We start from the raw sequence: 10,756 nt of genomic DNA on the forward strand, positions 1-10,756 counted from the left end.
ACCATAAGCTTTCACTGGACTTCAGAATAGCGCAGTCCATGCCTTCAAAAGACCGACCAAGATGTTGAAAAGCACATTGTTTGCGTGAGCTTAAAAGACTCTAGACTGTTGTCGACATTGCGAAGATTTTACCCTTTTATCGGGCTCTACAGTAACTCCATTTACTGTGAGACGTCATGTACAAACTAAACGACAGGACCACACCTCTAACCCTGCACATCTGTGAAAAGAATTAGGCTTTCAAGGTTATGTACGTTAAGGAACATACGGCATGGATACATCAAGAATGGAAAGAAATCATTTCATTAGAATAATCGAAGTTACTGTCGTGCGGGCATTATCGGATTCATTGTAAACGTCTCCCCAAACGCAATTTATATGGACCTAGTTATGGACCTATTTAAAAACTTCCCACGTTAAACCAAGAGGCGGAAACGTAATGGCATGGGGCTGGTTCTCAGCTCGTGGAGTTTGTCTCCTTGACAGACTTCAAGGCACCACGAGTTTAGATGTTTCTGAGGGCATTCTTGAAAAAGCTATGGTTGCATAGGCACGCAAGAATCTGTAAATTGGATAAGGTTATCAGCAGAATTCCGATCATGATTCTGTCCTTCTGCTTGCATGATGTCATTCTTGGAAAGGACTTTCTGTCTGCGCACTCCGCTGTCGTTGATTGCGCCTGAGTCGAAGTTGCCTTCTCTGCTCTGCCCAACGCAGGCACCTGCTCCTTACTACCAGGACAAAGAATGTCGAACTCCCTGCAAACTCCTCCGTCCTTGTATCCCTCTCGTGCACTTCACCATGTGATCAACCCGCCACACCTCCACTGTTTATTCCCTCGGAGTAATTGCTTCGCCGTAAGAACCAGCCGCTTCCCTTTGCTGTCCACACTGTGACCTCCGGAACGACAGCCATGCTTGGTGCTATCAACCCCTTGTAATCTCCTGTGACCATGATCCGTGGTGAATGTCTCTGGTATGTCGAACTGGTTGAAATCATGAAAGTCATTGACAAACGTGAAACCCTTCTTTCTCCACCATACTACCTTCTTACTCCAGTTCCCCTGTTACCCGGCCGCCGTATGACATCTTGTATCACGCAATCGACCAAGCTCTGAATTCCATGACCAGCGGTTTGACATTTTGCACCAATTTCGTACCTCTTTTTACATGTGCTAGTTCCCCTCGGTCTTTCATCAGATCTAAAGGCAGACAAAGGCTGTTCTGTGCCTGGTGCTTCTAGGGCCAATGAACCCCTTAGCAGCACAACGAATTGTCGCCGTTATGGGGAAGAAGAACCTGAAGTGTTTAAACCTATAAGTAATTGAAGAAATCAGGAATTAAATATTACACTTATGTCGTGTGAACTAATTGAATACTCACTGTGTGGTACGTGCGCTTTCGATACAGCGCGCGGTAGCTGAGTGCCTTGGTGCTCGAGTACTGGCCCAAAAAACGCAGGTTCCGTCCCGGCTGCAGCAGTCGCAATTCAATTAATGTGAAATGCTAGGTATCCGTTTAATATTTATTTATTTATTTATTTATTTATTTATTTATTTATTTATTTATTTCACATACTTTCAGGGCCCGAAGGCATTACAGAAAGGACTTGTACAACAAAAAAAATACAGTGCATAGTTATACAAAACAAGTTATATGATGGCAGAAAACGCAGTTTTCTTGAATTTCTCAACATCGGTAATGGCAGCGATGGAGGGAGGAAGGTCGTTCCAGTCAACGCTGGTTTTAGGAATAAAAGAATCATGACACAATTTTGTTCTTGAAAATGGAACACCCACTTTAAATATATGATCGGAACGGGATGAAATGTATGAAGGGCTCGAAAAAAGATGATCCTTTAAAGGGATGCTGAAAGGTTTCCCAGAAAAATTGAGTGGAGAGATGCACTTTACAGTTTTCCACCCTCGGAATTCGAATTTCTCGTCGAAATTAAGCAAAGGAAAGCGCAAACCTATTTTATTTTGGCGAGAAGTGCAGCAGCAGCCTCGGGCGAGCTCGCGCGCCTCTTTGCCACCTGTGATTGGTTGGACGCCTCGTGACGTCAACAATGGCGCTGGCTCGGTCGGCTCGGCCGCCGCTGCTGCACATGAACCGCGGCGCTCGGCGGTTCGAGGTTGTTATTTTGCTTATACGACGATGGAACACATCGAAGATTACCCGGAGTATCTTGGCGCCATCCCCTACATGTTAGAACCGATTGCAAAGCGCAAACCTCTCCAAGAAAGAAACGATGCTGGCGCAAGCCGTGATTTTGACTCGAACGAAAGCGAAGTGTCAGCCTCTCCACTTGTTGGAAATGACTTTGGTAAGTATACTTTTCTTGCCAGACTACATTCAGAGATACAATGGATGAGTTTTGAGGCGAGCAAATGCAGTATAGCACTGCCTGACGTAATTTTCCTAATACAATGTAAGCGGGATGCGATCATCGGCATTCTTGTCTTGCCGCTTGTCAGTGCTGCCGCAAATCTCCTTGTAATCCACAAAGATCATTGGCATGCGCAAGAAGTTATCAGGCTCTTTTTGCACGCAAATTTTATGCTTGCACCACTACATAGTAGCTGCATGCCGGCTCGATTCATAACATATACAAGTTCGCAGCGCTTTGCGACAAAACTCGTCTAGGTGACAAACGTGCGCCTTTCGTTTTGCGTGCCAAGATGGGAGCTAGCAGTAAATTAAAATCCTTGTTTAGGCGAGTTGGTTCATGCTACAAGTCCTTGTAAGAATACTTTCATCCGTTTGCGCCGCCTTTATCGTGCTTGTTCTCAGATCTAGCGGCAAGGGATTTTTTTCACTAACTATATGGACTCGTGCTGCAACCGAGCCGGACGAATCGCAAGGCTGGCTGTAGCACACTTAGCGCACAGTTATATAATATTATTATGAATGTATGAAGCCATGCGGCAGTCGGCGATTCTTTACGACTACATGCGTTATTAGAAATGTATTCCTGGCAGTTAAGTGATGTCATTGTAAACACTCTGTTTCCAAAACAGGTGTTCCTCCGTCCGCTGCATTCCAGAGGGGAATGAAGAAGACTGCCGGTGCTGCCAAGAAATTAATTAAATTATCAGAAAACAGACGGTATTGCACCGGGTTTCAGTCGAGCTGACTGTTGACAGGCCCAGTGAATGCATTGTCGACAGGCTCTGGTTATAGTTCTAATCACGAAAATGGCCAGATCATAGCACTGTTGCCTTTGACGGCTTGAAATCCCTTCGCTTCACAGCAGCGACTTACTTCGCGGAGAGCTTCTTTTTTTGAGGGAAATAATGAAAGACCACGTCGTCGCGGCCGCGGATGTTCGTGCAGCCGAGGGCTGCGCAGAACGCTGGCATGATGGCTCCACCGCTTCATTCAATGCTGCACAGCTTTCTGTACATCACCACAAACATAAAAACGCACAAATAAAGAAACACACGGCAGCTCGAAGCAGCTTATGATGGCACGCACGCAGAAACAAGCACGGCCGCGGAGGCTGTGAAGCGACGGATCACCAGTGTTTATGCCACCAATCCGCGGTTTCCGGTTTTGGCTCGCATCGTCAGGGCCATCAGCAGCGCTCGGAGGACCGCGGGGGGGGGGGAGCTACCGCGTAATTTTAAACGGCGATTACGTCGCTCCTAAGTTATGAATCTGTTAAAAAATTTCACCCGCATGATTTATAAAGTTCCCACATCCGCACGTGAGCATTTTAATGAATTCGAAAAACTGTTCAGCTTCCCTTTAACAGAGGGTTATGGTGATACAGTCTGTGGAAAAGACAGTCGAAAACACTTCCGGCGCGAAGGAAGGTCTGGTAAGGCAAGTGTGTTTTTCATAGAAGTAATGCTGGCGTAACGGGAATAGTTAAGAAGAAACGTGCTGCACGATTTTGAATGGATTCTAGTGTGTTTATCAGTGTGATTATATTAGGATCCCAAACTGCAGATGCATATTCTAACTTTGGTCGTACTAATGTTTTATAAAGGGTTAGTTTTATCGGCAGAGGCGCGGTAGAGAAATTTCGGCGCAAGTATCCAAGAGTCCTGTTGGAGTTATTTGCGACATGTTCGACGTATCTATGCCATGCAGAATATGCAGAATCAGTGCACGTTAGAGAATCCCATGTCGCTGATAATAATCGAAACCCTCCACTACTTATTTTCTGAAAACATGAGTTGCTTGGGGATGCTAAACTGAGTAAAAACAACTATAACAAAAAGAAACAGAGTGCAGGCGTCCAGAAGCATAAAATGGACACCTTCCGCTATTCATTGCGTTTGCTCACCACTTCTGCACTTCTGCCTGCGCAGTGCGGGGCAGCGCCAGCTAGTGTGCCTGGCCCGGGCCCTGCTGCGCCGACCCCGCGTGCTGCTGCTGGACGAGGCCACGTCCCACATGGACGGAGACACGGACAGGCTGGTGCAGAGCACGCTGAGGGACAGCTTCGCCCACTGCACAGTGCTGGCCATCGCGCACAGGCTGGACACCGTGCTCGACTACGACAAGTGAGTGAGCTCGGATTAGAATTACAGTAATGCAGACCTCAGCGACAACATGAACTTTTCCTAAGACAGCACAGGCTAAGGCAGCCAACCCTAATACTCTCCTTAAAAACGACTGATACTTTACTACCGCACTTTGACTGGAGGTTTGTCATATAGGCAACGCTAATGGCGAAGCGCTGTATTTGATAGAATTTTTATGAAGTGGCGAGGAAGAACTGTATTCTGCAAGATGTCAAACTTTACGCATGGAAACTTTGAGCTGAATCTCTCAAAATGCGAGCTAGTGCCGATTCTGTTATACATCTCACCGATATAATTATAGTGTTCCCTTCAGTTATCGGTGGTGCCTCGCAACAGCCGTACAAATCGCTGATGCATAGCATGAAGATATCCTCAAGAATTTAGTCGCCACAGTACCGAAAGTACGGAGCTCGGCCCCTTTAAAGGCTGTCGCAGAAAGATAAGTATTGCTTAGTGCTTATACACTCGAAGAATTTTTGGTAAGGTAAAATGATAATGTTCTGAATTTCGAATCTGGGAGATATTATAACTGGGACTGTTTGACTCCCGCATAATAACATGGACGAGGAAGTGCATTTGACTTCATTTTTTTTCTCTAATATTTTTATGCGACTGCACATCATATCGTCATCAAGATTAAGACCTCGTGAAATCGAGATAGGTAGTTTAAAGAAACTCTATTTATCAGGAACACTTTGTGGCACACAAGAAAGTGGAAAATACGAAGCCTGACGCACCTTTCACTTTTATTAGCACGCCGCACGTCGACCTCTCGTCTGCTGTCTGGTTGTGCGACACTATGAACGTAATCGGGTGAAAAATTCGCTCCTGACGTTAACACAAGAGCGACAGAGCTGCTTGCGTCTACACTGTGATTAGCTAACCTTTCTGGAACTGTAAGGATGTTTGGTGCCACTGCCTGAAAATAGTTTTTTTTTCTTCTTTACTTGCACCGTTCTAAAATGTCTGAAGGCGCTAAACAGCGTCAGGCCTTATCCGTCGTGCAATGCATGTCACATTTTTCGAGGTGGCAAAAGACAAGGCTACCAGCTTACCGCATGAATATAAGTTATGCTGATTTTAATCTATCTCTAAATTGCTCTAGCAAGTGGGCCTAAAGCCAAAACTTCGTGTTGTGCAATCCGTTCAAGTTTCAGAGTGTGAGGTTTTAGTTTAGTCACACCGTGTACAAACCACGGAACAGATTCACCACCGCTTGTGAATTTTTAGAAGAGCGTGCTGTCGGGCGAGTGAAGTAGCACAAAATTTAGACAAGGACAGAGTCAGTCGTCGTGTGTGTTTCTTCTAGGTCCTTCTCTAAGTTTTGCGCCCACTTCATTTATATCATGTGAATCTTTGTGCCTCCTAATCTCGGCTGGCTGTTGTCACACGCAAAGAACAAAGTTCAGCATTCAGAATACTTCCCATCACCACCGTTGTGAACAACCGCTTTACGCCACGCTCCGGCTGCTGATCTGCCGACTACTTCAGCCACAATTTAGCCTTATGAAATACGAAACTGTACACCATAAGCTGCTGCCTATTCTTGGGGGTCATCTTACGGGACGCCCGAAAATAAGGTCGTCAGTTCAGTTTCAACTCATGCTGCGCAGCTTTCCATTCCAAATTTATTATGTTTTGAGCCCGGCTCAGCACTTCATCCGAATGCCACATGTGGCATGGTTATCGGTAGCCTCTAGGGGCTTAAACAATAGAACGCGATTTTTTGTTACGGATAGCGAGCGCATTTTTGACTGGTGAATCAAAGATGTTTAGACGGTTACCTACACGTGGGTATTGTTTGGTTTCTAATCCGGAAGGTATTTTCCCGTTTTCGTTTTCGTTGGGCGTTTTTTTTCATAGGGGCAAATACAAAGATCTTTTCCTCGTATATTAACAACAATTCACAGCAGAGGTGTCGATTCTCCTTGATTCGCTTGTAGTTATACTGGGGGACAACTTTCTGCGGCAATTCACCCAAGGCTAGGCAAGAAAAGAAAGCAGTCCAATCTTTGTATATTGAAGGCTCGAGGACTGAGCGCATGAGTCAGTTAGCGGAAGAATATAATCCTGAAGACCACTGCGACGAGGCTCCGCCAACCACTGCTTCATATTATAACATTAGGCGGTTGAAGAGAAACGGGCCGTCACGAAGTGGGCTCACGAAAAACGATCGACAGAATGACCCCTTAAGCTGCCTTTCCTCTTTGGTCGCAATAATCCTCGTTTATTGGCCAGGCTAGTTGGCGCGCTGACACAACACGGTGAAAAAGGGCCGTCACCTTCCCTATCCTGTCTAGCCTTTGCTACATCGCCGCAGAAATTTTTCCCCGATTTTAGAAGTGATATCTAAAAAATCTTTTGAACAGCATAGCCTCTTACCTTTCCCTATTCCCGTGGCAACGCTCTTTCAACCACCCACGCCACAATTATGACATAACAATTGTGAATAGCTACACATATCAGCCTGCTGTATATAGTATTACTTTAAACTGTGTCATGTAAACACCTAAATTGGTAGGCATAAAGTTTCGGTACACGAAAAATCTCCGAAATCGTGGCATTTGTTTTTTTAGGGAGTCATTCGTCTTAGCCCTCGAAATTAATCATAAATATTTGCCTTTTCAAGAAAGGAGATGTATTGACCCTGTAAGTTTTGTTCAGAATCGGTTCCGAGTATTTTGGCACGCAGACTAGCGTTGTTCACTTTAAGAAAGTTCTTTTTTTTCTCGCTATCGCATGTGCCCTAAAAGCGAAACCTTGTTCATTTCCCTGTTCTTCCTACGCAGAATCCTTGTGATGGCTGGAGGGCGGGTTATTGAATTCGGCCAAACCAGCACCCTCGCCTCGGATCCTCGCTCCGAGTTCCATGCACTGCTGCTTGCTGCAGGACTCGCACCAGTGAACGCAGCACTGCCTATTCAAAGCACAAGGCTATAGCGACACTTTCAAGGCCTGAATTTTTACATGACGAAGATGATGTCAATAACTACTTCTCACGAAAGACGCAGTCACAAAAGCAACTCATAGCAAAATGAGAAACGAGACCAGTCCAGTTATGGTGAACCCGAGTGTAAGCATGTATTTTGAATTGGGACGGATGGACGTACTGTTTTTTAACCATTGAAGAGGTAACGATGTATGCAACTTCCTATTCTCAAGTTGCACTTCTATAACTGGGGAAGTTATTGTATCTGAAGTGTTTTTTAACATTAGAAGCTAAGCATAAAATGAAGTTACCATGTGTTACCATGGCAATTTGAAGCAAGTATGCTTCTTTCTAAGCAAGTGCCAACGGCACAGATGGGATATAGTTTGTTTCCTGTTTTAAAATTTTGAACTAATAACCTTACTAGTGGGCAATTTTGGCAACAAGGAACATGATCGCAGGCGTTATCTAGTGATTCTGTAGCTGCTTCTTCATGTTGAGGTGCATATGAAAGCAAGAATACGTGATCAGTGGCTAATGGGTCAAGTGTTAAAAATTCAGCGACATCCGCATTCGTAATTCCAGAGCTGAATGAATGACGAGCAGTTAAACTGGCTCACGCAACAGTGTCAACTACAGCTGAGATATATGCAATTTATTTGGCGCTACAGTTCATAGTATCCGTAGCAGATGCACGTAGGTGGGTGATCCTGAGCGACTCGCAGGCAGCATTAAAACCCTTCGACAGCGGAAGCTCTGCAGCATGGAAGACAAGTTTGGTTTACTAAATAGTTAAATATTACTCCAAGACATGAATTATGCAGCATTTGGTTGCCTTTCAATGGTCACCCTGGCACAGTCTTTTCTAAAGAAATCATGAGGCAGATGCAGCGGCCAGGCAAGATAGTGCTAATGTTGCAACTTAGAGCCTACCATTATCGGGATAGGACCACTGTCATCTGAGATACATGCGAGTCGTGATGAGGGAAAAAATGTGGTTCCTGCAAAATTACAAAACTGCCAACCTTTATCAGATTGATCCCTTCTCACGGTTGACAATCCCAATATCACTCAGCAGAAGTCTAGAAACTCTCATTCAGCGCTTAAGATTAATAACAACCTACACGTATCACTTTGTACATAGAATTGGACGTGCAGACAAACCACGATGAGCATGTGGTCACGAGGATGAGGGTGTACCTCAACTGTTACTGAACTGCCCAGGCCCTGAGAGATTAAGGACTAAACTGATGAGGGACATGACCAGCCTTGATAAAAGGCCTTTCAGTCACCAAAAAGGATGAGCTCCATGGCTGACGCATGCTCCACCGAAATGAGCAATCATTGCGCGTAAATCTTTCCTCAAGGACAGTGGCCTCGTCGGGAGGTAAATTCTGTGGTTGTTCCCCTCAACTCGTGCTGTCCAGGGTTCCGGCAATCATTTATATGTGTTTCTATCATGTATCTGTATTTGATATCGTTATGATTGCTGCTCGTTGTTTATTTTTACCGTGTACTCTGATTATGAGATACCACTGTTTATAGTACCTCCTCATTTTATGTCAGGAAACTTAATTCCTTAAAGTTCATTTTCATATTTAATGTTAGTATTTCTGGCGTTTCCATTGTGTTATTTGCATGGTGAATTTTGTGTGTTGTAGCTGTGTTTGATGTGCGTTACGTCGGCAGTTACATTGTTTTCCTTCCATTATATGAAAATAAGTAGCCGGAGCCACAAGTAAGCAACATCTCCCTAAACAATTTATGTCTATAAAATAAGTAAAGAATGGTTGGTGTTAAAACATTAAGTTGGGCTAGTTGGTAACGGCTTGAAGGAATCATATTCTTAGCGGTAAGAAACAGACACAACACCAAGATACACACACACAGGACACCCGCTAGACTTCAACTATCTTTACTGGACACTTGTACGACATAAATATGTATCACTGAGCACACGCAGGTGAAGTTTGTAACCTGCCGAACGGGAGTGGTATACACCATTCCACTTGCCTGTGGCAAGGTATATATTGGCCAGACCGGAAGGTGTGTCAACGACAGGATTAGAGAGCACAGAAGGGATGTTTCATCACAGGCCGGTGGAGCTGAATTGGTGAAGCATTGCAGAAGTTGTAAAGGCTGTATCCCTGTATATGACGCTACGTCTGTGATGCATGTGGGAGCCGACAAAAAAGAAAGGGAAATTATCGAAGCCTTTCGTATTCAAGAGGCGGGCGACATGTGTGTAAGCACTCCCTCCCTGGCGTTGGCAGAAAAAGAGATTGTTTATCTGCGCAACCGTATGCCTTGAAGGAGAGGGGAGGGCGTAGTTAGACCTGATGCGGATGACGAGGCACCTGCGTGTGCTCAGTGATACATATTTATGTCGTACAAGTGTCCAGTAAAGATAGTTGAAGTCTAGCGGGTGTCCTGTGTGAGTGTATCTTGGTGTTGTGTCTGTTTCTTACCGCTAAGAATATGATTCCTTCAAAATGGTTGGTGTCTTTGCTCTTCTGCAATATATTTTCAGGATGGGCCTCAGAGCCCCCTTATTTGTTGGCTCGTCTATATGTAAAAGTATACCGAGTACATACCAGAAGAGTGCATGCGTTGTAGAGGCTAAGGTGGACAGATCATATTCGGAAGTTTTCAGGGATAACGTGGCCACAGCTGGCACAGGAGAGGGTCAATGAGAGAAATAAGGGATAGGCATAGGTCGGCCAGTATACGAAGTTAAATCGGTGTTGATGTCGATTTCCTTGCTGTTTTGGGCAAATACCGGAAGTGGGGCGGCCCAGTGTGCATGCGCAGACACGAGTATTCCTTGGGTCTACGGTTTAGAGAATTTCGCTAACTGAAAGCCGCCGAAATAACGCAGTTCTCTATCGCCGGATGCGGCCGGGGCATTATGGCGGCGTCCGCCTAGGACCAGACCGCTCCCTTTAGAGCGTGCTCGGTGTTCATTCGTCGCAAAATCTGTGTGCCACACAAATTGTACCGTTTGATTTCGTTTCGCTGCCACTTGCCACTTGCCGCACGGTTCTATGCTCCCCGGTGTGCTGGGGGGTCAAGGCTCCTCAAGCTGTTTCTCACTGCTTTAACCTGCCCTCCGCGGAACTTTTTTTTCTTGCGGAATAAAATTTGATTTGATTTGATTTGAATGTGGAGTCGCAACGCAGAAATGTATCTCTTTTTTTAAACACCTGCAGACACTAATTAATCATAGGCTTAAGGATCGATTCCATGGCGTTGTCATGGAAAGATAGGGGCAGAAATATTGAGCGGTACATATT

The 10,756-nt window shown here is 45.1% G+C and overlaps 1 protein-coding gene across 1 annotated transcript in view; it reads left to right on the plus strand.

Annotated features, from left to right (window-relative positions):
- The window catches only part of LOC149333344 (multidrug resistance-associated protein 1-like), a 91,563-nt gene extending 81,715 nt beyond the window's left edge, over window positions 1-9,848 (plus strand). The window contains exons 26-27 of the mRNA XM_089558634.1: window positions 4,319-4,513; window positions 7,324-9,848. Of these exons, the coding sequence (XP_089414760.1) occupies window positions 4,319-4,513; window positions 7,324-7,474 (346 nt within the window). The 3' untranslated portion in view covers window positions 7,475-9,848. The remainder of the gene's footprint in view (window positions 1-4,318; window positions 4,514-7,323) is intronic.
- Window positions 9,849-10,756: the final 908 nt, after the last annotated feature.

This window comes from Amblyomma mixtum, chromosome 8 (assembly GCF_055824585.1).
Source record: "Amblyomma mixtum isolate Tamu chromosome 8, ASM5582458v1, whole genome shotgun sequence".
NCBI classification, from domain to species: Eukaryota; Metazoa; Arthropoda; class Arachnida; order Ixodida; family Ixodidae; genus Amblyomma; species Amblyomma mixtum.